General features: G+C 43.6%; 1 protein-coding gene across 1 annotated transcript in view; it reads left to right on the forward strand.

The window, feature by feature from the left end:
- The window catches only part of FBN1 (fibrillin 1), a 359,844-nt gene that overhangs the window by 205,966 nt on the left and 126,801 nt on the right, over positions 1-27,077 (forward strand). The window contains exons 12-14 of the mRNA XM_040342652.1: positions 6,231-6,350; positions 18,416-18,541; positions 21,097-21,219. Coding sequence (XP_040198586.1) covers positions 6,231-6,350; positions 18,416-18,541; positions 21,097-21,219 — 369 coding nt within the window. The remainder of the gene's footprint in view (positions 1-6,230; positions 6,351-18,415; positions 18,542-21,096; positions 21,220-27,077) is intronic.

Here is a 27,077-nt window from a genome sequence, read left to right on the forward strand (position 1 = left end):
ATTGACAGAAAACATCCTGCGCAGGGAATGAAAGGCATGAATTAAGGATGAAAAAAAGGTCTCCACCGTCAAATGAGGAAAATACTGCAGAAAAAAAAAAAAAAAACCCCTGGTTACCCTGAGAACAGCAGCGCCCCCCCCCCCCAGGTCTCCTCACTAAACAGGCAGTCAGAGCACCACAGACAACCCCCCCCCCCCTCCCAACCAAGATCCCCTCATCTCCATGCAGCCAGAGCCAGAGAGCCACAGGACCCAGCCAGAGCGCCACAGGACCCCCCCCCCTCCCTCCCACCCACAGTCTCCTCACCTGCCCTACCGTCGGGGAGCCACAGAACCCCCCCCCCCCCCCTTGCTGATGACAGACACAGCACTGCCCGAGAAGTACCTCCCCTCGATACCTGACACGTAGCGGCCGAGCGAGGAGAGGGAACAGCCCTGAGCACCTGTCGTTGGCGTTCGATGGGGCCGAGAGCGCCGAAGAGCCGAGGAGCCGTGAAGGCTGGGATCCGTACAAGCCGCCTCTCCGCCGCGTGGAGCCGATGCGTCGGCTGCTGATGACGTCACGCCGGCGTCACGTCACAAACGAGAAGGTCCGGCCGTGGGGAAGGAGAAAGGAGGGCGGGTTTATGAACCCCCCGACTCCTCCTACAAATTCAGGCCCGCCTACGGCCGGCCTTCCCATTTATTACAGATATTTATATAGTGGCAACAAATTTTACAGGACTTTAGATAAATATATTGTACATTCACATCAGTCCCTACCCCCAAGGAGCTTACAATCTAAGGTCCCTAACTCACATGCATTCATACTGTGAACCTGAATGCAGTCTGGGATCTCCTCTCAATCTACCCTAGTCCTATTTGTCAGGTTCTGCTGTAGGGTGCAAGCTGGAAGTGAACTGTCCTGGCTCAAAGCAAACTGTGAAGGCATAGAAGGCAACGGACCATTTTGCTGGTCAAAGACCAGGCCACCTTTTTGCGATTCGGCACTGCGTCGCTTTAACTGACAACTGCGCGGTCGTGCGACGTGGTCTCCAAACAAAATTGACGTCCTTTTTTTCCCACAAGTTGAGCTTTCTTTTGGTGGTATTTGATCACCTCTGCAGTTTTATTTTTTTTCCCTATAAACAAAAATAGAGCGACAATTTTGAAAAAAATTCAATATTTTTTCATTTTTGCTATAATGAATATCCCCCAAAAATATATATATAAAAAAAAAATTTCCTCAGTTTCGGGCAATACGTATTCTTTTACATATTTTTGTTAAAAAAAATTGCAATAAGCGTTTATTGATTGGTTTGCGCAAAAGTTATAGCGTTTACAAAATAGGGGATAGTTTTATGGCATTTTTAATAATATATTTTTTTTACTAGTAATGGTGTTTTTTTTATCATTACTGCAACATTATGGTGGACACATCGGACACTTTTGACACATTTTTGGGACCATTGTAATTTTTCCAGCGATCAGTGCTATACAAATGCACTGAGTACTGTGAAAATGACACTGGCAGTAACCACTAGGTGGTGCTGTAGGGGGTTAAGTGTGCCCTAACGAGAAATTCTTACTGTAAGGGGGATGGGCTGTGTGTGACAGGACAGTGATCACCACTTCCAAATACAGGAAGCTGTGTTCACTGTCCTCTCACTAGGAAGAGCGGGGAGATGCTTGTTTACATCAGCATTTCCCATTTCTTCCTCACTGTGACACGATCGCGGGTATGTCCGCGGACATTGAGTCTGCGGGACACACGGTAAGAGTCACGGAGCTCGTGTGTCCACAATGCCGCTTCTTAAAGGGGACGTATACATACGTCCTTTTGGTTGCCCGTGCCATTTTGCCAACGTATATCTGCGTGCGGCGGTCGGCATGTGGTTAAGAAAGCAAAAGGACTGGCAGGGATTTCACACAAAGGAAGCAATACAGAGAGAAAAGGATACTTTCTCATACAAGTACATGGTACAGCAGGCACATATCAGGAATATGAAGTGTTGGGTTTACATATTCTTTAACCCCTGCAGTGCAGGGATAGCCCCACTACAAAGGAACATTTTCCCTTTCCTTTGAGTTCAGCTTTAAAAGCGATGAGCATTTAGTATAAAATATGTGTTTATGTTAGTATTTAACTAAACAGACCAATTTCATTGCAATCCTAGCATTGCTTATGTGGTTGGAATATAAAGCACGGCACCAAGCAGCTTTTCAATGACAGTATTTAATAGAGCAGTAGTGCAGCATGGCACTTGTAGGGCTTGTTTGTTTAGCTAAGAGCTCCCATAGCTACATGTCATTGCTGAGCACATTCACTGCAGAACAGATTTAGGAAGGATGTTTGACTGGAAAAGCATGTTTACCTAAGGGCTAGAATTATGAATGAGCAACAGTCTTTGCTGACTCTTGATCTTTTTTCCAGATTGTAGGCAAAATTAACTTTCAAAAACCACTTAATGTATTCTTGACTTTTTTTTTTTAAATTAATAAATATAAGATGAGGTCAACCATACAACTAAGTATTTACTTTGAACCAGCGATACCTCTGATTTGTAAGTGCAGGACATCACATAAGACCAATTCTGGGTATGATACAGTTCTATCTGTTACTATGCATGGAATGATGAATGGTAATCCTTTGGACTAGCATTCTTTCTTGACTGTATTTCAAGGAATTACTTTGCTATCAGTTGTCTCAGAAATATGTAGTCCACTTCCTTTTGACTTTTATTTTCTGCAAAATGTTCACTTTGTTTTTAGCTTTTAGATTAAATTGTTAGCAGAATTTAGCAATTTTTTGTATTAAGCAGTATAGGACATCAATCCCAGAATGTTCATCCAGCCATCTGTCAAGGTCATTGAATCTGGATAAATGTTAGGACAGTGTTCTAAATCAAGCAGTAAATAAAGTGATTGTAAAGTCTCGTTTTTTTTTGTTTTTTTTTTAAATAATAAACATAGGGCCAGATTCTCAAAAGAGATACGACGGCATATCTCCAGATACGCCGTCGTATCTCTGAGTCTGGCCGGTCGTATCTATGCGCCTGATTCTTAGAATCAGTTACACATAGATTTCCCTTAGATCCGACGTCTCTTACGCCGTCGGATCGTAACTGCATATTTAAGCTGGCCGCTAGGGGCGTGTACGCTGATTTACGCTTAGAAATATGTAAATCAGCTAGATACGCGAATTCACAAACATACGCCCGGCCGACGCAGTACAGATACGCCGTTTACGTTAGGCTTTTCCCGGCGTAAAGTTACCCCTGCTATATGGTGGCGTAAATGCGGCATACCAATGTTAAGTATGGCTGTCGTTTCCGCGTCGAATTTTGAATTTTTTACGTCGTTTGCGTAATTCGTCCGTGAATGGGGCTGGACGTCATTTACGTTCACGTCGAAACCAATGACGTCCTTACGGCGTACTTTGGAGCAATGCACACTGGGAAATTCCACGGACGGCTCATGCGCCGTTCGTGAAAACGTCAATCACGTCGGGTCAGGGTTAATTTACATAACACACGCCCACCTCTTCACAATTTGAATTAGGCGTGCTTACGCCGGCCTATTTACGCTACGCCGCCGCAACTTTTTTTGAGAATACGGCACTTGCCTGTAAAAGTTGCGGAGGTGTAACGTAAATAGGATACGCACAAACATACGCCATTCTATGTGAATCTACCCCATAGTTACATAGATACATAGTTGGTTGAGGTTGAAAAAAGACTATCAAGTCCAACCTATGTGTGTGATTATATGTCAGTATTACATTGTATATCCCTGTATGTTGTGGTCGTTCAGGTGCTTATCTAATAGTTTCTTGAACCCATCGATGCCCCCGGCTGAGACCACCGCCTGTGGAAGGGAACATACTTACTTACCTGCTCTGTGCAGTGGATTTGTACAGAGCAGCCCAGATCCTCCTCTTCTCGTGTCCCTCGCCTGAGCTCCTGGCCCCTCCCTCCTGCTGAGTGTCCCCACAGCAAGCAGCTTGCTATGGGGGCACCCGAGCCAAGCTGCAGATTTGTGTGTCCATTCAGACACGGAGCTGACGTACAGCTCCACCCTCTCTCTCTCCTGATTGACTAACTGGGTTTGATTGACAGCAGCTGGAGTCTCAGCCAATCAGGAGGAAAAGTCCCGTACGGTCGAGGGACATCGCTGGATAGAGATGCACACAGAAGTTTTTTTTATCTTAATGCATAGAATGTATAAAGATAAAAAACCTTCTGCCTTTACAACCCCTTTAAAGAGGAGGTCCAGCCTGGGTGAAAAAAGATAAAAGTCAGCAGCTACAAATACTGTAGCTGCTGACTTTAAAGGGGTTGTACAGGTCTTTTTTTATTTTCTAAATAGGTTGCTATAAGCTAGTGCATTGTTGGTTCACTTACGTTTTCCTTCGATTTCCCTTCTAAATGTTTTTTTTCTTTGACTGAATTTCTCACTTACTGTTCCTCCTCAGTAAGCTTTCCCCCATCATCCGAGCAATTATAGCTGGGGGTTAGTCAGCGTGCTCGCCCCCTCCCTTAGGACTACATCCCTACAAACCTTTACAACCCCTTTAAATAATAGGGCACTTACCTGCCCGCGATGTCAGTACCCAAGCCGATGTTCGGATCAACTCCCGGGTGCTGCCACCGCCATTCCTGGTAAGGGAACCCGGTAGTGAAGCCTGCTCATGCATGAAGCAAGCTGCGCTTTCTAATTGGCCCACCGGCGGGGGAAGGAGGAGGGAGGGCGAACTTCCTGGAGATCGGGCCGTGGCCCGTCTCTGGAAGTGGGGAAGGGGACCTGTCAAAAACAGGTCCCTGTTCCCCCCACCCCCCTGAAAGGTGCAAAATGTGGCACCAGAGGGGGAAGCGTATAAGGGAGAGTTCCACTTTTGGATGGAACTCTGCTTTAAACCCTCTGTGTTTTCAGTTCACCATACTGAGCATGATAAAGAAACATTCCCCAGTAAACTGTTTGTTAAAATTCTTCCCCCGGCAATTGCAGTTTACAACTTACAATACTGTTGGCCCCTGCTCTCTCATTGCTGCTTCCTTGAGGTTCTGGTCTCCACAGGAAAAGTAGAACTATAGGCAAAACTTTTTTAAATTTGCATATAGTAGAGGGTTATATTCCTTGTAAGCTTTATTTTTCCCCTCTTTGTCCCAATGGGGAGATTTACCATCACTTCCTGTCGCATAACCAAAACAGGGAGTGAGAGGGGATCCCTTCAAATTAAAGGGAATCTCCTGGGGATCACCAGAACTAGTGTTCCCTGTTGGAATATTTACCTTTATTACTTTTTTGGAGTATGCAAATCCAAAATTTGGGATTTTCTTTAACTTAAATCTTTGGTGCCCACCTAGGCCATGGGGCTGTGTGTTTCTATTGATGTACACAGTGTAGAGAGACACAACCCCCTATAAACATGGTTGGCTTCGTAGGATACTGCAAGCAAGGAGCCACCTTGAAACAAGAAATCTGGAGTATTGATCATGGCACCAGCTTAAACTGGAACATAGGCAAGGATTAAAAGATAAAGAAGCTCCATACTGGATTTAATATCAGTTAAAAAGCAAAACATAAATAAACAAATGGTAAAGCAGTCAGATTAACATTTTACTAGCAATCTCAATTTTTATGGTCTTAACTTTCCTGTTACAACATAATGGGATTGATTTACTAACACTGGAGAGTGACACATCCGGTGCAGCCCTGCATGGTAGCCAATCAGCTTCTAACTTGTGCAATTACATTTTGACACAAAAACCTTCTATGCAGAGCTGCACCAGATTTTGTACTCTCCAGTTTTAGTAAATCTAAATATGAATGTGCTGTTCAAGTTATACCCAGCACACTCAATGATCAGAGCTCAGTATCAGAGCCAGTCAAACATGCCTGCTCTCTTCCTCTGCATTACAAGTCTGTTCCAGCATAGAGCACTGGATTGGGAGAGCAAAACCATTTTTACTGGGAGAAAAAAATAAATCATAGAATGTAAAAGAAAAATCATCAACAAATCATAAAATAAAGGATGGGGGTGCAGAAATATTAAGAGATAAAAAGTGCTAAATCTAGCACTCTACCAATAACATTATTACAACATGCTGTTATTTTTTTTATTTAATATGCTTCTGATAAACAAAAAAAAACAAAAACATGTGTTTTCTGTTACAGGCTGATAGTTAAAATACATTTACTTATATTTCCTCTGGTTGATGTTTAATATCTTCTCTTTCTCTGAATTATAGATGTTGACGAGTGTGAAAGAAATCCTTGCCTACATGCAGACTGTGTAAATACACAGGGATCGTACATCTGTCAGTGTTATGCTGGATTCCAGAGTACATCAACTAGGACAGAATGCAGAGGTATGAGGAATCCATCATGAGTAATACAACAATTTAGTCAGCTTGAATAAAGCCTGTAAAAAATTAAAGGGTTTACCACTCTGACCTTGTGGTTTCTTCTGTGCGGAAGAATTTTTATTGTTACAATACAATATTGTTATTGTTGAATTACACAATATATTTAACATTTTGAAGGTACAAAGTATGCTTCATGGTAGCTTTAACATAATTTTGAAAAAACAAGCAGACATGTGTTGTTTGTGTAGGTATTCACCCTGTCCGGTTGGGTGGAGGCCATTGGTGATCATGTTCTTGAGTTTAAACCACTACATGGAATGGCATGATTAGTGTCATTGGACGTGAACGTCCTTGCTAGTTTTAGCTCTCTTCTAGAATAAATTCAATCCATTGTAAATCAAAGTTTGTAACAGAAAGTTCTGGTAAATTCCAAACTGACTGAATATTGATCTGGAGCATTTCATGCTACTGCCACCATTAGAACCAGAGTTTTTTGCCTAGTATACACGATCGGTTTTCCTAACAGTCAAAAGACCACCGGGAAAACCGAGGGGAAAACCGAGAACCGGCTCGGTCCCTTTTCCCCTGTACACACGGCCGGTTTTCCCGACAGAAAAACTGCCAGGAGAGATTTGGTCGGGAAAACCGGCTGTGTGTATGCTCCCTCGCAGTGTTTCCCATAGGAAAATTGCAGGGAAAATAACGGGAGAACATGTTCTCATTTTTTAAACTGCAGTTTTCCTGTCGGGAAAACTGCTAAGGAGCATACACATGGCCGGTTTTTCCGGCAAAAGGAAAACACAACAGTTTTCCAGACGGGAAAACCGATCGTGTGTACTAGGCATTACTCTATAAGATGCCTAAATAGCTAAATAATCTCACCAGAACTTAAAGACTTGTTTGAAAGCCTAAGTTTAGAAAAAAAAATATTTAAAAAAATCAGGAAAAGTGGTGTTACATTTATTCTGAAGTGTCCCTTGTGCTGGTTGTAATAGTGGAAATGCCCCGCACCCAAAACCTGCAGCTGTAACCTTCCAGTGCTATGGGGATAATTCCAGTGCTGGACCTATGACAGGCACTTGTCAGGAGTACTGACTACGCCTGCCCTTCCTGCCCACCTCCTCCAATCATTAAAGGAATCTGACAAGATGGTTAGATCAGATATTCAACGATCAGTGGATGTTGTTATAGCTATGCCAAATGATGACTTATGTTAAATTGAATATGATGGAGGGTCTGTTCACCCAGCCCAAAATGGAAAGATTGCTGGCACTGGAAAGCACAGTTCTGAAACCAATCTGCTCTATGAGAGGTAGGAGACTTCCACATTATAGGTCATTCTAGTGGGTAGATGCTGAGGAGGCCACATCTAGTTCTGCCCCCCTGATCTGGATGTGTCCAAGAAGGAATTTGGCATTGCTAAAATGTGGCACTTTACATTGGAGATCAAGTTTTTGCCATACATGGGGTTCTGCAGGAGCCTGGTGCACACGAGCTGTAGCCTTATTTTGAAGTCAATAATAACCTCCTTTATTAGGTCACTAGGGTTCATAAAAAAATTGTTGAACGACTGTGGATGACTCAACCAAAGGGATGGATTGTCCTGTATCTGAGACATAATGATGTTTGAGGGGGAATGAGAAAGCGGAGGTTCTACTGGCCAGGGCTGTACACTGGAGTAAGGAAATACTGTGTATTGTGTCCCACCTGTCAGATAATTCTCTGGTGTTGCCGCTGCCCCTTGATGCCTCTGCCTGTAATTTGAAATTCAGTTTGAAGACTTTTCAGCAAGACCCGAAAAGTAATGCTTAAAGAGGTTGTAAACCTCAGAAAAAAATGAATACCTTAGAATGATGCCCTGCAGTGCCGCCCGCACTCAGCTCCCACGGCCGTCATCTTTCCCAGAGTTACTTCCGGGTTTGTGGATCCTGCGCTACGATTGAGTGGAGCCGGAATGATGTCACTCCCGCGTGCATCCCGCCGATCATGGCAAGGGTCCTGAAGAAATGGCACAAGTGGGCCCTTTCTTCAATGTTCATGCACGATGACGTCGGCAGCAGCATATATGTAAATATCTCCTAAATGACGGTGAAAGTTTAGGAGATATTTACAGTACATACAGGTAATCCTTACTATAGGCTTACCTGTAGGTACAATTAAAGAGGAATGCTTTACTTCCTCTTTAAGTAGGAAGTACAGAAGAATGGGAAAGATTGGGGCTGCCTTTTGCCAGCACTCTTGTTTGCCATATGTGAGATGCCTCAGTCTTCCATGGCGTTCTTGCCCTTTGAACTAATATATGGGTGGAGACCCTAGAGATTGCTTGAACTAGTAAAAGAAGTATAGAAGAGTGAGCGCACCCTTCACAAGAGAGTTCTAGAGGACATCTCCCAAATACAGCAAAGGATTGAAATTGTGATACCACTGGTAAAGAAACATTTGCAGAGAGCTTAGGAGGTACATTGCTGGGTTTTTAATAGGTCAGCCAAAGTAAGGCCCTTCCAAGTGGTAGATTGAGTGGCATTGCTGATTAAACATTGGAAAGTAAGTTTCTGACCAAATGGAAAGATCCATTTGAGATCCTGGCTAAAGTGGGAGAGGTGAATTACAGAGTTCACTAACCAAAGGGGAAACCTTATCAGCTCTTTCATGAAAATGTGCTGAAGCCCTGGAGAGGCAGGAAACCAGTGATTGGCTTGGAAAGTGTAAGACTTGAACCTCAAGTTGTTTGGACAGCAGCCAGGTGACGATCACACTGTCAAAATGGTATAGTAGAATAATAATGCTTAGCTTTTTAAGTGGTATTAAACCCAAAACCAAAAATGTAATATATTGCAGCTTACCAATCATTAGATGTGGTTGTATTGCTGTATTCGTTTTATTTTTTTAGTCTTTCTTCCTCCATTTTCATCTGGTGATCTGGCCAGTAACACACCTCTTGTAATAGAGTGCTCCCATTCTGGATGTCAGTCTAGGGGAAAAAGAGCGTTAGAACAGTTTAGATTCACTAACAAATTTAAGCCAAATTCCATCTTTATGAGCAATAAATGGTTTGTCCAATCCTTGTAACTGCGGCATCTGCAGGAGAGCTTATTTTGTTGAAAAACAACAGATTTACTGCCCATATCACCAGGTGTAAATCAAAGAAAGAAAGAAAGAAAGCTATTGCAGCCATCAGATCTAAGAATTAGTAAGCTGGCTCAGTTTCCTTGAGCCTTTTACATATTGGTGACAACAAATATGGAATCTCTTTTGAGAAGCACTACCAGGGCCGTCTTTAATATGGTTTGGGCCCTGGGCAAACATTTTTTTTGGGCCCCCCTCCAGCTTATTTTGGGCCTGGCTGGTTCACATGTATCATAGTTGCCAACATTTGAAAAAGATTTCCAGGGACACTTTGCAGCACAGCTTTTAATTAATTACCACACTCACTTCCCCGAAGCTCCACCCACTCCGCATAATCTTCGCCTACTTATCAGATTATAGGGTCTACTCAATAAAGAGAGAATTACAGGAAATTGAAACGGGAATTTCAAACTTAAGACCAATGTAGCAGAGTTGGAATAATTCTCCCATTCAGCTGCACTACTTCTGCTTAAAGTTTAAAATTATCATCACAATTCCCTGCAATTCTCTCTTTATTGAGTAGGCCTTTATAACACCAAATTCCCACCAACAACTATGCTGATGAATAACATTAATATGCAAAAATACTGTATGTGTAAAATCAAATAAATGACCCTCGCCCCTTGGGGCAATTGTTATCTTTGACGCTTATGTAATTGCTGTAACCCTATTTATAATCTCAATACAAATTTATTGAAAGAAAAATAAATGGCCCTCAGAGAAATCCATGTATCGATTGTATTCCGCCAAAAAAACCTTCTCTCCCTCCCCAGGCCCCCGAGCCTCCTGCCTGGGCAGCACTCTAGGAAAGCTTGGGGCTTCGGCCTATACAGAGGAAGCCGCATATCTGTTCTGCTCCTCCCAGGAAGTAAACAGCCGGCTTCTCTCCTGAACCTGCTGCCCGCTACTGAGAGCTGTACAGCCGGCCGGGTCACCACTGGGGCCAGTACGACTAACAGGGGACAGAGGAGGCAAAGCGCCACCATTTTGTCGGTCAGCCCACTCACCTGCTGTAGAAGCGAGTGCCCTGTGAGGGGAGGATACTTCATTCACCCCGAGCGACCCTACTGACTGTCCTTTACTGCTGTCACCCTGAGCCTGCACTCTTATCGTTGCCCGCTAGATGGCGCGCAAGCACACACACATAACATGTCTGCCTCCAGCTTCCTCATCTCTCATAGAGGCCAGGGGCGTACCTAGAGCATTTGGCACCCGGGGCGACTCCTATATCTGGCACCCCCCCCCACTGTGCCCCCTGCATCCTTCAATCTCTGTCACTATTGTGTACCCCCTCTCCACAACTGGACCCCTTTACATTACAAAACCCTCTGCATCTCCTGGACCCATTTAAATTACAAACCCCCCTGCACCTCTGCTGGATCCCTTTACACTACACAGCACCCTGCACCTCTGGGCCCCTTTACATTACACAGCACCCTGCACCTCTGGGCCCCTTTACATTACACAGCACCCTGCACCTCTGGGCCCCTTTACATTACACAGCACCCTCTGGACCCCTTTACATTACACAGCACCCTCTGGACCCCTTTACATTACACAGCACCCTCTGGACCCCTTTACATTACACAGCACCCTCTGGACCCCTTTACATTACACAGCACCCTCTTGACCCCTTTACATTACACAGCACCCTCTGGACCCCTTTACATTACACAGCACCCTCTGGACCCCTTTACATTACACAGCACCCTCTGGACCCCTTTACATTACACAGCACCCTCTGGACCCCTATACATTACACAGCACCCTCTGGACCCCTATACATTACACAGCACCCTCTGGACCCCTATACATTACACAGCACCCTCTGGACCCCTTTACATTACACAGCACCCTCTAGACCCCTATACATTACACAGCACCCTCTGGACCCCTTTACATTACACAGCACCCTCTGGACCCATTTACATTACACAGCACCCTCTGGACCCCTATACATTACACAGCACCCTCTGGACCCCTATACATTACACAGCACCCTCTGGACCCCTATACATTACACAGCACCCTCTGGACCCCTTTACATTACACAGCACCCTCTAGACCCCTATACATTACACAGCACCCTCTGGACCCCTTTACATTACACAGCACCCTCTGGACCCATTTACATTACACAGCACCCTCTGGACCCATTTACATTACACAGCACCCTCTGGACCCATTTACATTACACAGCACCCTGCAACTCTGGACCCCTTTACATTACACAGCACCCTGAAGCCTTTGGGTTCACACTGGTGTCCTGGAGTTTGTCGCAGTGCTGGGGTATACACAGTTTTTCTGCATTTAATCCCCATTTTTAGCTGCAGCCCCACAGACTTCTATTAGCTTGTGTAATTTTACGGTGTTTTCTGAAAGCACACCAAAGACGCAGTAAGGAGGACAGTTGGTGCGCTTTCAGAAAATGTTGCAAAAATGTGTAACCCAATAGAAGTCTGTGGGACTGTAGTGAAAATTGAGGTAAAAGCAGGAAAACTGCGTATACACCAGCACTGCAACTTTACCGTAACGCATCAGTGTAAATCCACTTGAGTGCTGGTTTACATATATGCGATGCAGGAATCAGTGCGATTCCTGCATTGCATGTCGACCGTTCACGCTGTCCTTTGCAAACTGCTACTGGTGTCAATGTAAATGAATGACACCCCCAGATCGGTTGGCAGATCGCAGTGAGAATTGTGAAATGGTGCAGGAATCGTATTGCATAGGTGTAAACACCCATCCAATCCGATTCCAGTGCAGACCAAAAAAAGGTTTTGGTGCAAATGCGATTTCAGCCATACAGTTTGTATGGCTGAATTCGCATCGCACAGACATCGCATGTGATATGCACAGAAATGCAGGGCGAATCACATGCAATGTCTATGATCACACAGTAGTGAAAAGCCTGGCTAAAGGAATGGGCCAACTGTCAGCATAGGGTTAATGAAAGGCTCTGCTGGAGGACAACAGAGGAAAGAGGGGGGGGGGTGAAGGATTTGGGAGAGAGGGCAGAGTCTGATAACTCACTTTATGTTTTGGGATGTCCCCAGTCTCACACTAGTTCTGTCTCCAGGCTCTTTAGCTATCAGCTACTTGCTCGAATGTTCCCGCCCACACGTTCCTTTCAGACACACTGCTGAGCACGGGCTGCACGGAGCATGGACAGGACACAGAGGGGAGGGAGGAGGCTGAGCCTATGCAGCCTCTTCCATTCCTGTAGGGGGGGGAGTTCTCACGGAGCTGTAAGAATTTAACAGAGTGAGGTGCACAGTAGTGTCAGTCTGCCTGAGCTCTCCTTGCACTGTCAACATATAACATCGCCGCTGCACTACCAAGCCCACTCTCATTGTTTCATACAGGGGAGGATGAGGGAGCCGCCTGAGACACCCCCCTAATGTGTGACACATGGTGCGGTCCGCCCCATAGTTAGTACGCCTCTGATAAAGGCAGCTTACATACATGCCCAAAATTAGTTGCGGTTTCATGTTAGCCGGGACAAGTCCCGGCAGGCTAAATTAGCCGGGACTAGGTCCTATTTGACAGGACTGTCCCTTTAAAAACGGGACAGTTGGCAAGTATGCATGTATGTTTTGGCGGTCCTCATTTGTGCAGGTACAGCAGCCCATTGATTTGAATGGGCTGCCATGCCTTTGTTTCCTGCAGAAAAAAGGTGCATTCAGCATTTTAAAAATACAGTTGTCTTGAAATCCATTCTGCTTTTGCACCATGCTACTTATATGCGGTTATTGCACACACAAACGCACTGTGTTTTTAAAAGCGTGACCTAAACGTCTAAAAATGCAGCAAGTTTGACAGTGCGGGAACTGCAGATAAGTCACAGCAGACAGCTGAATGGACAGACAGTGCTGCATTTCAGTGCTTGATGGGCATAGGCGTGCCGTGTGCGCAGCCTATTACATGAGGCATGCGATTTTCTTTGCAGGAAACGCAGGCATGGCGGCCCATTCAAATGAATGGGCTGCTGTGCCTGCGCAAATGTGGGCCGCCAAAACACATACATGTGAACCAGCCAGGCAGGGGTCAAGTCCTGGGGAAAAAAGTGTGGGAACTCCCACCCAAGATCTACTCCCCCACCAAAAAAAAATGATACGCACATATGCATAATTACTAAACCGCATTTTTTTTTTTCCGATCCACTGTACCTTAGTAATCCTTTGTTACTGCCCGCTTCCTGTATATGGATTCATCGGGTAGTGTGCGGGTATTCCGTCACTTCCTCGATGCCGCAATGTCTCCTGGGAGCTTTTGTCATTGTTCCCAGGAGACATTGCGGAGGTCTGCCGTGAGTTATCGTGGGATTTAGAAAGAACTTTAAGCAAGTTCTTTCTAAATACCGCGATAACTACCTGATGAATCCATATACACGAAGCAGCCAGTAATATAACGGATTACTAAGGTTCGCCTGCCCCTGACAGTGACTCGAGCTGGGCATCACCGCTTAGTGAAGGATTGGCTCAGGCGGCTCAGCTGCTCTAGTCCTGCAAAGGGAACTGCGTTCCTGCTGTGAAAAAAGTGCAGGGACTCCGTTCCCACGCGTTCCCGCAGGACTTGAGCCCTGCAGCCAGGCCCAAAATAAGCCCATCAAGCAGTTAAATACAGACAGTAATGTCATGTACTCTGAGGCTTTACTCAGCCTGGACTGCAGGTCTGGTCTGTGATTTAAAGAGTTCCTCTATTTTACACATGGCATGGCATGGGGGTCCCATGGTGCTAAAGCAGAATGGACAGACGGTGCTGTGACCCCCATGCCATGCCATGTGTAAAATAGAGGAACTTTTTAAAACACTGACCAGACCTGCAGTGAATCATCAAATATTATAAAGACTTTGGGCACACTCTACAGAAAACTTCAATTTACAATATAGATTAGCAAACCGTGACATACCTTGAGGAGCAGGACATGAAGAAGTCAGCCTCGGGAAGAGCAAACTGGGGATGTTATAAAATCACATTCTAATTCACTTTTATATACAAGCAGCACCCAGTGGCAGGAAGGGAGAAGTGCACGTCTAAAGGGAAGCCAGGGGTGCTGTACATTTTAAAACACTGGTAAGGGAAGCAGAACTTTCACTGGCTGCGTGCCGCTGATGATTTTCAGCCTGGTTTGTGGGCAGCACAGGGGCTTAACGGGAGGCAGGGCCACCATCAGGAATTATGGGGCCACTTACACAGCTTCAGGCATGGGCCCCCTGGAGCAGAGAACCGGGATGGGGGGTGCTGCCGCCTGAAATTGAGAAGCAGGGGGGGGGGGGGGCTGCCGCAAATTTAGAAGCGGGGGGCCCTTTACAAAAAAAGAAAGAAATAAAGAAAAATATATATAAAAAAGGGGTGTAGCCATCCGGGGCCCTGGGGACCTCTGGGCCCTTTAATAAAAAGAAAAAAAGAAATTAAAAAAATATATAAAAAATATATTTTAAAAAGGGGGTTGCCATATGGGGACCTCTGGGCCCTTTAATATTTTTTTTTTTAATACAAATAAATTACCAAAAAAAGAGGGTTGCCATCCGGGACCTCTGGGCCCTTTAATAAAAAATATATATAAAGAAACATTTATAAAAAAAAGGGGGGGTTGCCATCCAGGGCCCTGGGGACCTCTGGGCCCTTAACCACTTCCATACCAGGTACTTACGCAGCTTCCCGCCCAAGCCAATTTTCAGCTTTCAGCACTGTCGCACTTTGAATGGCAATTGCGCGGTCATGCTACACTGTACCCAAACAAAATTGGCGTCCTTTTTTCCCCACAAATAGAGCTTTCTTTTGGTGGTATTTGATCACCTCTGCGATTTTTTTTTTTTGCGCAACAACTAAAAAAAGGCTGAAAATTTGGAAAAAAAATTACGTTTTTATTTTTTTCTGTTAATTTTTTTGTAAATAAGTTTTCTCTTTCAATTACGGGCACTGATATGGCGGCACTAATGGGCACCGATGAGATGGCACTGATGGACATCGATGAGGTAGTACTGACGGGCACAGATGAGGTGGCACTGATTGGCGGCGCTGGTATGCGACACTGATGGGCACACATAGGCGGCACTGATGGGCACACATAGGCGGCACTGATGGGCACACGTAGGCGGCACTGATGGGCACACGTAGGCGGCACTGATGGGCACACGTAGGCGGCACTGATGGGCACACGTAGGCGGCACTGGGCACTCATAGGCGGCACAGATGGGCACTCATGGGCGGCACAGATGGGCACTTATGGGTGGCACAGATGGGCACTGCTAGGTGGGCACTGGGCATGGATGGGCACTGTGGGGTGGCACTGATGGACACTGGGGTGGCGCTGATGGACACTGGGGTGGCGCTGATGGACACTGGGGTGGCGCTGATGGACACTGGGGTGGCAGCACTGATTGTTGCCAGTCAGTGCCCATTTGTGGGCACTGACTGGCATCTTTTTTTTTTTTGGTTTTTTTTTTTTTTTTTTTTAGATTTTATTTTTTTTTTTTGGCTTTTTTTTTTTTTTTTGCCCACCCTGGAGCTCCAGGGTGGGCATCCCTGGTGGTCCAGTGTGGCGATCCGAGGGGGGGCTGCGCTGATAAACAATCAGCGCTAACCCCCCCTGTCAGGAGAGCCGCAGATCGGCTATCCTCTACTCGCGTCTGTCAGACGCGAGTGAGGAAGAGCCATCGGCGGCTCTTCCTGTTTACATCGTGATCAGCCGTGGATGGACACGGCTGATCACGTGGTAAAGAGTCTCCGCCGGAGGCTCTTTACCGAGATCGGAGATGCAGGGTGTCAGACTGACACCCCGCATCACCGATCGCCGCGATGCGCGCCCCCAGGGGCGCGCGCGGCATGAAATCCTGCAGGACGTTCTAGAACATCCTGTCAGGATTTCATAACCACTTCCCGGACGTAAATCGGCCATAGGCCGGGCGGGAAGTGGTTAAATAAAAAAATAAATAAAAAAAATATATAAACAAAAATAAAAAAATAAACATTTATAAAAAAGATAAAGGGTGTTTGCCACATGGGGACCTCTGAGCCCTTTAATAAAAAAAAAATTATATATATATAAAAAAAGAAATAAAATATATAAAAAAAATGTTTTTTATAAAAAAAAAGGGGGGTTGCCATCCGGGGCCCTGGGGACCTCTGGGTCCTATAATAATAATAATAATAATAATAATAATAATAATAAACATTTTTATATATATATATAAATATTATAATTATAAATATATAAATAAAAAGATTTTTTTTTATAAAAAAAGGGGGGTTGTCATCCGGGGCCCTGGAGAACTATGGGCCCCTGGGGACCCCCAGACCTCTAAAAAAAATTGGCCCTTTAATAAAAAATAAAATAAAAATATATTAAAAAATTGTCCCTTTAATAAAAGTATATAATTTTTTTTATTATTTAAAAATAAATAAAAAAAGGGGGGTTGCCATCTGGGGCCCTGGGGTCCTCCGGGCCCCTGGGGGCCTCCGGACCCCTAAAAAAAAAAAAAAAAAAAATTTTTATTTTTTTTTTTCAAAGGGGGTTGCTTTGGGCCCCCAACAGTGACAGGGCCCAGGGCACCTGCCCCATTTGCCCTGCGGTAAAGACGGCCCTGAGCACTACAACAATCCTCATGGCAGGACCTAAATAAATAAATATAGGGGAAAATGGGCTCTGGACTTTCCAATCCTGTATAATGATGATTGGGTGGTTATATAGGATAATGTCCAATTTAAAACTGGTAATCGCTATGATCTCACGCCAGCCAGGGTGATAAGTGCCCCTTTAATAAAAGTCATCAGCTAGAATTGGGGTCAGTAGTGGAGTGGAAGGTGTCAGTAGTTTTTTATTATGTTTTATAATATTTTTGATCAATTATTTAAAACTATTTTTTACAGGGCTTTGGTGAAATATCAAGGGTCTAGATCCCTGATACCTCACTTTTGAGACAGCGGACAGGGATTCCCGAGTCCCTTTCTCTGCAGCCTGCAGTAAACATAGTTTACTATGCTTCAGTCAAGAATTAAAAAAACAGGCTAAGACTAAGGCCTCGTACACACAACCGTTTTCCTTGACAGAATCCATCAAGAAACTTGGTGGCAGAGCTTTTTTGCCGAGGAAAACGGTCGTGTGTATGTTTTTTGCTGAGAAAACTGTCGTGGAACTGGATGAGAAAAAAAGAGAACTCTTTGTCCTCATCCGGAGTCTCAATTTCCTTGTCGTGTTTCTCGTCGGGCTGGTTTACGTTGAGAAACATGTTGGTGTGTATGCTTAGAAACCCGCGCATGCTCAGAATAAAGTATGAGACGGGAGGGCACCTTCGGTAAAAGTAGAGTTCGTAATGGAGATAGCACATTTGTCACGCTGTAACAGACTGAAAAGCGTGAATAGTCTCTCACCAAACTTTTACTAACACGCAGTAACATGAGATTAGTAAAAGCAGCCCCAAGGGTTGTGCCAGTGGAATCAAACTTCCCCTTTATAGTGACGTTGTATGTGTTGTACGTCACTTAGTTTGAGAACGACGAGATTTTGTCTTGACAGTGTGTACACAAAGAAAGCTTGACAAGATTCTCGACAAGCCTAACAAGGAACTCTTTGAAGAAAATGATATTTCATTTATGATGAGTTCCTCGGTCGTGTGTACGAGGCCTCAGAGTTGAGGAGGAAAGCTGGCAGCACTGCAGGGGGAAGATGGGAAGAAGGGGGACTTGGCACTACACGGGGTGATTAGGGTGTGCCCACTGCCCAGGCACACCCAGCACACCCTTTGCGCACGTCCATGCCCTCTATGCTGCTGAGCACCTTAACAGTCTTTTGATCTGCTGTAGCTACTGTATAATTATACTTTTGTTTGGTCCCTACTGAATTCGTTGCCCATACTTTTAGAAAAAATATTTTAAGGTAGCCCTGTGTATTCACATGCCAATTATATAATAATATCATTTTTTTTCCTTTTCTATAGACATTGATGAGTGCTTACAGAATGGAAGAATCTGTAACAATGGCAGATGTGTGAATACGGATGGAAGTTTCCACTGCGTGTGCAATGCAGGCTTCCAAGTGTCACCTGATGGGAAGAATTGTCAAGGTATTTTTTTTCTCTTAAATAATATAATAAAACAAGCCAGTTAAATGTTTTACTTTTAAATGCATGTCAAAGCTTTAACGACTTGTCTACTGAGCAGTTAATTTTTTATTTTTTGGCACACATATTAAAATTTGCATTTTTCACTAGAAACTACTGTAACCCCCCCACCAAAAAAAGTGTACATTTGCTGGAAGCAGAGACCCTGCAGAAAAAATGGTAGTAGTTGCAATTGTTTATGTCTCATGGATTTTAATCAGTTATTAATAAAAAGAAAACAGAAAGAAATACCCTAAAAATAATTTTAGTATAAACAAGCAACATTATACCTCATTTTGTGGTACAATATAAAAGATGGGGTTGCTTCGAGTAAATAAATGCCTATCATGTCAGGTCTTAAAATTGCACACACCATGTGATGGAATGGGCAGGCGGAAGATACTCTTTATGGAGGCATTAGTTTATTAGACCCCTGATGTCTCCCCTGCCCTTCAATGCAGCTATTTGTACACAGATCACATTTAAATAGCTGCATCCTCTGCTGCACTATCTGAGAAGAACAGCTGTAATCCCAGATGTGACGTAATATACGGATATGGATGGTCCCTGAGTTCAACCTGTGAGCTTGATTCAACCACTTGTCTATCATGCTGTTTATAAACATACCTTGGTAGACTAGACAAGTGGTTAATTACCAAATAAAGTTATAGTGAAGAAAAATACCTTCAGCCCTGTGTAGGACCCTACTGGACACTGCACAGACTTTGAATCCAGTGATTGTATATAGAGAGATTGCTTAGGCATCATAGTCCATCTCACTGTATGTGCCACATACTCTGTTTCCCAGCTTTCCTAATAACCGTATAATCAAATATGCTACCTTAACTAGTCTTCTAAAGAGGGTCCCTTTCTTTGGTCTTTTTTTGTCAGCTACTTTCAATAACACAGTATCAGTAACTCTAGTAAGTCTAAAAAATATTAAAAAAAATTCTCTTAGGCCCCTTTCACACAGGATAACTCAGTTTTTTTCAGCAATGGATTTGTTCGCTGATCCCCAGGTGATCAGATCCGGGTCTGCTCAGTTTTTGCAGAGCAGACACAGACAGAGTCTGCTCTTTTCTTTGGGTGGCCTGGTGTATACTGACTGGCTCTTTTTTTATACCTGACCGCCCTCTGATCCAATCCGCCAAGATGGAGGATCGGGCGACTCCCCCTTTCTTTCTTTTTTTTTCTTTTTTGTGGATCGGAGGTCGGCAGGTGTAAATGGACACAGTCTATTTAAACCCGCCGGTCCATGGGGGTGAATGGACCATCCAATCGGGTCTTCCTGAAAAACTGACAGGTGGACCTGATCCGATTCTTCGTGTGAAATCGGCCTTAAAGGGCATAAATGCTACAGAACTGAACTATTTTCACATTTTATTGCTTTGCCCCTTTTATAACAATGTGCCTAATTTAGCATTAAATGATCTTTAATAAATAACTGTTATCACAGTTTTTTCAAAAATAAAGTGTGTGTTTGATTAAGGAAGTATTCGTATTGTTACTGAAAACAATAGTGGTTGATGACTGGCAGTTTTCCAACAAGCAGACAAGGTTTTCAGGGAAATATTGTGTGCCGACAGTACAATAGTGGGATTTACACGAACTCTCTGAAATGGTCATTTGACCTTTGGATGAACATAGAAAAAAATTCTAGTCTTAAAGGAAACTTGTTCTGACAGAAATAAGAGGGCCGCCTTTTGCTGTCCTCTCCTTATGAAAATGCTTGCTGTCTGGCTGTCATGGTTCTCTAAATGCTACAAATAATGTTTAAGGCACTGACAAGTGTCCAGTTTAAGTGTTCTGACTTTTGAGTAGTTGATCATTTTTTCCCTTGAATTGAGGATAAAGTGTGGACAATTCTAGCAAGGATGGGTGACGTCTTCAGGCCCATCATTGTTTAGAGAGCTGCCTCTGTATGGAAAATTTTCATTGATCAGTTTGTCTGATAAAGCAACTATTGTGCCCCAAAGCACCATTCAGATTAAACTACGGTATTTATTTAATTATTACAGGTACTTGTATAGTGTTGTAATTTTTTACACAGCACTTTACACCTATTTATTATACATTCACATCAGTCCATGCCCTCAAGGAGCTTACAGTCTAAGGTCCCTAAATCACATTTATACATACACATTTATGCAAATTTTGCCAATTAACCTAAACTACCTACTATATATAGTCAACAGTGCATGTGACAGATTGTACTTTAAATATTTTTCAATTGGTGGATAATGAATAGAAACCCGAACAAATAAGTAATGGAAATGCAGGCCGTAGCAATAAAAATTATGAAATACATTTTTCTATTGCATGAAACAGAAAAATATGTCAAGTTTTGATAAAGTCCATATGCTGAGGAGTATCCATGTAAAACTTAGATACTCAATTTGTGGTCCAGAGGCCACATGCAGCTCTCCATCACACTGACAGGTTTGGTAGTTTGTATATACTTATCACAAATACATTTTGATTAGTCAAAGTAAGTAATATGTAAAATGTTTATTTTACAGATATGGATGAATGCAGTGTAAGGAACATGTGCCTTAATGGAATGTGTATTAATGAGGATGGAAGTTTTAAATGCATCTGTAAACCTGGGTTCCAGCTTGCGCCAAATGGACGCTTTTGTACAGGTATGTACTAACGGTCTTGTGTCATACAGCATTATGTAAAAACATAAAATAAAGGTGAGGGGAGTTTGTATCACTCATTTTAATAAAGTTGACTTGCTTTTAATTTGGCTGTGTGTTAACCTATACACCTTTCCCCAGAATTAGTATGCAGTATACAGGTAAATGTCTGAGGCTGGGTTCACACTGGAACATGCAGCGGCTCACAGCAGGAGTCCGGTTTGTCTCCATTCAGAGTTCCAGGTCTGATTTCAGCCCGAATTTTGGGCTGAATTCGGACCTAAAACGGACCAAAAGACGCACAGGGCTCCTGTGCAATTAGTATCGGAGCTGATGCAGAGATGTGTACACCGGCTCCATAGAGAGCCAGTCACAATCTCCTGCTATGCGAATTGGATGCGTGAAAAATTCACATCCAATTTGCAGTAGTGTGAACCCAGCCTAAATGTTATAAACTATACAAAAAATATTAATAGATTCATTAGTTTTCCACTTTTGGATAGATTGAGAAAAGCATAAAACCCAGGTCAGTTTATTACTATTATTATCTATGTCCATGTTTGGGAGATATTCCCTTCTTCGCAGATCTGTCATTGGCTGTCTTGAAGACGTAATTGTTTGGCTGCATTAAATGTTGTAGTCAGTCATTGTTCATAATGCAGCATTGTCATCCACTTTAATAATATCACCAGTGTCATGCTTTTTGACATCATCCCCTAAAATATACTACATGTTCCTAATAGTTAAAGTCTTAATCCCATGAGCATTCCACTGGTCATCAAAATGGTTTCTTTTATCACATATAAGCCTGTTTTCAGTATTTTTGTGAACCAAGCACTAGTACTACAACAATTGTTCCAGAACCAATGGTTTATGCAGCTTACTTGTGATTGGACGCTGGTTCACTCTTTGGCAGAGCCTTGAGATTCTGTATTAGGATCCTTCAGGGAGGAAGAGGTGGGGCTGCCTGTGATGATGCTCTGAGCACAGGATCTTACATTAGGCATTCACCTTTTCACCTTTTTCAGCATTACATTAGCCCTGGAGTGCTATACAGGTCCAGGGCTGTGATCCATCTGCTGAGCCCTGTCCTTGTAGACTCTTTAGTGGGTGAGCTTCCTGGGAGGGCGAAGTCCTGGTGTGTGCTTGTCCAATCACTCCACCATCAACTTTCATGAGAGGACTGCAAATGTAAGGTATCTCAAGACTGTTAATGCAACCCTGGTGCCCAGTGTCTTGCGCTTTAGTCCCTTTGTGGTTAACAAGGCATTACTGACTGCAACTCTTTATATTGCAGGAAACAATGGGGAACAGTTCCGTATTTATTTTTTGTTTTGAATTTGGCAGCATTTTCTGTAGCCCAGGATTGCTAAAGAATCTGCTCCATGCTGATCTACGGTTCTTCCACCACCTATCTACAAAGGATTTACAGCATAGCGATCATTGGATGCACTGGGCCTCTCTGCCTATAGCATTCCTTCTGCTTTGCAGTTAAATTTATGAATACCAATTGTGTAATATCTCTCACCACACATGGCGAACCATAGCTGCAGGGCAACTGGGGCTGCAGCCTCTGTTAGTACTAAACCAGCTTCTAATAGTCCAGAATGGTTTATAATGCCCCCCTAGGCACCTTGACTATTCCAGTTCAGAACTTTCCCCCAATTGCTGAATCATTATGCACCTCTGTAAAGACCATCCCTGTATTTTCACCCCTTCCCAAAGCTTAATAATAATCTATTGAGGAGGGATTCTTTAATAAATAGGATGTTCTTGTTTGTAGACCCAGCCTATTTAAGGGTCAGAAGTCCCTTTAAAGGCCTTATTCAACAAGACGGGACCTGCTATATAATCTGCTGTTGCCACCATGGCTGTCTGCTAGACTCTAGCCATCTGGTCAAAATCATTGGCTAGGTACCCAGGATCAATTGGGTGGTGGATACTTTTCATCAGGTATCTAGGATATATCTCCTTTTGGTTGATATGAGGCAGATCACTTGGCTTAAAAGCTGGTCTGTGGAGCTGACAAAAGAAGTGCCCTGAGCAGATGCCCTTTGATGGGGAACAACTTTTTTGTGAATCCTTGGATACCTGTAAATCAAAACCTATAGTGGAAAAACCCTCTTCTCCTGGAATAAAAATAACTTGTGAAAGTGAGAAAGGGGGGAAGTCTGTTGGCCCTTGTCTATCTGGTTCCAAGACATTTCCAATGCTTGGGTCCAGAACTTCTTATCCAGGAACTTCAAACTAATATGTTCCCGGTTTCTTCCTCATTCTTCCTCAAAGGTGGTCCGACCCCCTCACTGTTCTATAGAAACTCCTCTTTCAAGGGGACATCACCCCTGTCTCAGGGATGGAAAGGTTCCAAGCTGTTTACTGTCGAGTACACAAGTTCCTTAAAGTGGAGGTTCACCCGAAAAGTAAATTTTTAACCTTAGATTGATGCTCATTTTGTCAAGGGGAATCGGGTAGTTTTTTTTAAATCTAAGCAGTACTTACCGTTTTAGAGAGCGATCTTCTCCGCCGCTTCCAGGTATGGGCTGCGGGACTGGGCGTTCCTATTTGATTGACAGTCTTCCGACAGGCTTCCGACGGTCGCATACATCGCGTCACGATTTTCCGAAAGTAGCCGAACGTCGGTGCGCAGGCGCCGTATAGAGCCACACCGACGTTCGGCTTCTTTCGGCTACTCGTGACGTGATGTATGCGACCGTCCCGAAGACCATACCCGGAAGCGGCGGAGAAGATCGCTCTCTAAATACGGTAAGTACTGCTTGGATTTTAAAAAAACTACCCGATTCCCCTTGACAAAATGAGCATTAATCTAAGGTGATTGGTTTCCTTCACCTGAGAAATTGTATGGCCTTTGTGGACATCAAGGATGCTTACCTGCATGTTCTCACTTTTCTAAACATCAACGCTACCTGCATTTTGCAGTGAGCATGCAACATTAGCAAGTTGTTGAAGCTCCTTTCAGCCTGTCCACTGCACCTTTAATTTTCACCCTGTTTAACTTTATCTGCCAATGTTAACAGACAGTACAGACTTGGGAGAACTTCAGATGGACCCCTTAACCTCAAGAAGTCAGTGCTAGATCAGACTCATCAGTATATGGGCTTAATTTTGAATATAGCCTTGTCCAGGACTTTCCTTCTTCCAGAAAATCTTTATTCTCTTCAATCTCATAATAAAACCATACAGTTCAGGAGCCACTCGATCAGGTGGTTTCTCGTATTGTTTCTTCTGTATGTTCTCCCGTGACTCCATGGGATCTCACCTTTGTTCTCTTAGCTCTTTAGAAGTTGTCCTTTGAGTCTATTCAAGATTTTCCTGTTGATACTGACTTGCATGCTTTTTCACTGCCATCCTATTTGCAAGGCCTTCTGAGTTGGTCGCTTTGACCTGTTAAAAATCTTTTCTTATGCTTCATATTTTACAAGGCTGTTTTAGGCCATTTTTAGGCCTAGGACCTCTTTCATATCTGAGGTGGTTTCTTCCCTCCACACTAACCAGAACATTATTTTACCACCTCTGTGTCCTGCAACTATAAATCCTTAGGAGATCCCTCTCCAAATGTCTTCATTTTTGCATTTTTAGCTACATCCCTTTTTTTGTAATTCCTCGGCTTCTCATTACATTATAGCTAGGTGGATTTGGCAGCTCAGCATTCAGGTCTATGACCTTAGTGGCAAGATCCCCCCTTTTTCAGTCAAGGCACACTTTACTAGAGGTGTTGGTGCTTCCTGGGCTTTTCAGTATCAGGCTTTAGTTACTCAAATCTGCAAGTTGCCATCTGGTCCTCAGGTCATACGTTTGTTAGGTTTTACGAAGTGAACATTCATGCCTCAGCAGATCCCAACTTTGGACATAAGGTTCTCCAAGGGGCTCTGTGACCTGATGGATTTTTTTTTCTGTTTCTTTTGTTTTGTTTTGGGGGCCTGTTAGCTGTTCATTTGCTATGTTGCACACCCCTTAGTAGATTACTTCTAGATATGGCATTGGTTCCAGAATTACCATTCTGTGTCCTAGGATGTACGATTAGGAAAACAGAATGTTTTGCCTTTCTTGTAAAATCCTTTTCTTGGAGTACATCCAGTACTTAGGTCCTGCCCTTCTGCATATCTAATACACTCTTGCTATTGATTGCTACAAAACTGGAAGCATACTAGGAGTGGGTGTGGTTGTTCAGATCTGTCCAATCACCTGAAGGCAGCTGCATAGCCTATTGGTTACATCATTACCATCCAGTGTCCTGTGATGTCCTTTAAAAAGATGTCACAGGTAAGACAAAGAGTCAATTTTTTCTTTAAAATTAGGAACTTTATTCTGTTATTACTGAACATGTCATGTAGAATGGACAGTCTGTGTTAATTACAAATATTGCATAAATTATTATTTTTATTATTGTTATACAGGATTTATATTGCGCCAACAGTTTATGCAACTCTTTATACATATCTATGACTGTAGTCTTGAGCCCATTGGAAATGTGGTTTTGAGCAAACACTAACCTACCAAGTCAACAAGAGAGCAAAAACACATGTTCAGCCAAATTAATTGTGGTTTATCTGGCTTTGTTTTGTATTTTGTTTTGTCAAAAATAATTATTTTTTTGATATGCTTAATGAAAACACAGAACATTGAGCTCTATTGCTGTAAAATATTTTTGCATGAATTAACTATCTAATCTTTATAATTGTAAACTGTCACTGAACTGAGACAGAACAAGACAACATATGTTTAGCCACTTTGGGACTATTAAAAGTCTACATGAACATTATGTTCTGCTAGGTCCTAGGACACCACAAGTGTGAGAAATAAAGTTGAAACTAAAAGAGAATTGACAGATTTAAATACAGTAAATGAGTGAACTGCTAATCTTGTTAAATCAAAGAAATCCGATCTAATCACCTGTATAAGTGAAGAGTAGGATCTCAGAGTATGTGGTCTGTTTTAGGCCAGCCATATAGACGGTTTCCTGCTGACCTGGCCAACATACGAACCGCGTGTGGGCAAGCTGAATATATACCAAATTGATTGATTGATCCAGACTGTCGAACTCACTTGATATTATCACTAGCGGCTGGTGGGAGTGGGAGCTGCCTTACTTAACCTTTAAAGTTAACCAGCAGGTGATGGATTGCTAGGACACTGGCGGTCCTACCAACCGTTTACCAGCTTGTTAACATGAAAGGGTAACTCTGGCATCTTCCGCTCCCACCCTTCATCCAGTACTGTGCTGTCCCCCGCTATGCAGTACACCTGTGTCTGGGGAGCAGAAGGGGAGAAGACTCTACTGTGGGGGGGGGGGGGGGCACTAGTGTGAGGGGGGGGAGAGGCAGAGGACACTGTTATGGGGGGACAGAGGATACTATTGTGTGGGGGGGAGTGATGTGAAGGGGGAAGAGGACACTACTGTGGAGGGTGATGTTAAGCGATGTGAAGGGGGGCAGTGGATACTACTGTGGGGGGAAAGTGATGTAAAGGGGGGCAAAGAACACTACTGTGACACACACTTGGTAGTCATTAACTTATCTATTTTTAAAAGGGCACCCCCCCCCCGGATTTTTGAGTTCCTCCATGTTGTGCAGGTAGATCTCAACCTCTGAAAGGTTGCCCTAAAATTACTGTAGAGTTGCGTTTTCTGAGCAACAGCGGCTGCGCGTCCATAAAGGGCACACGAGCGCCTTAGGCATCCAATCTCAGCAAAGGACGAGAGGAGGATTGGGCAGGAGAAGCAATCGGGGTCCGGGAAGATGGAAGACATCGGACACCGCTGGCCACCTGCCGCCGGCAGATGACAGGGGTACAGTGTCAGCAATATTTGGGGCACAGTGGCAATATTTGGTGCCCAGTGGCAG

The sequence above is a fragment of the Rana temporaria genome, chromosome 3, assembly GCF_905171775.1.
Source record: "Rana temporaria chromosome 3, aRanTem1.1, whole genome shotgun sequence".
Taxonomy (NCBI): domain Eukaryota; kingdom Metazoa; phylum Chordata; class Amphibia; order Anura; family Ranidae; genus Rana; species Rana temporaria.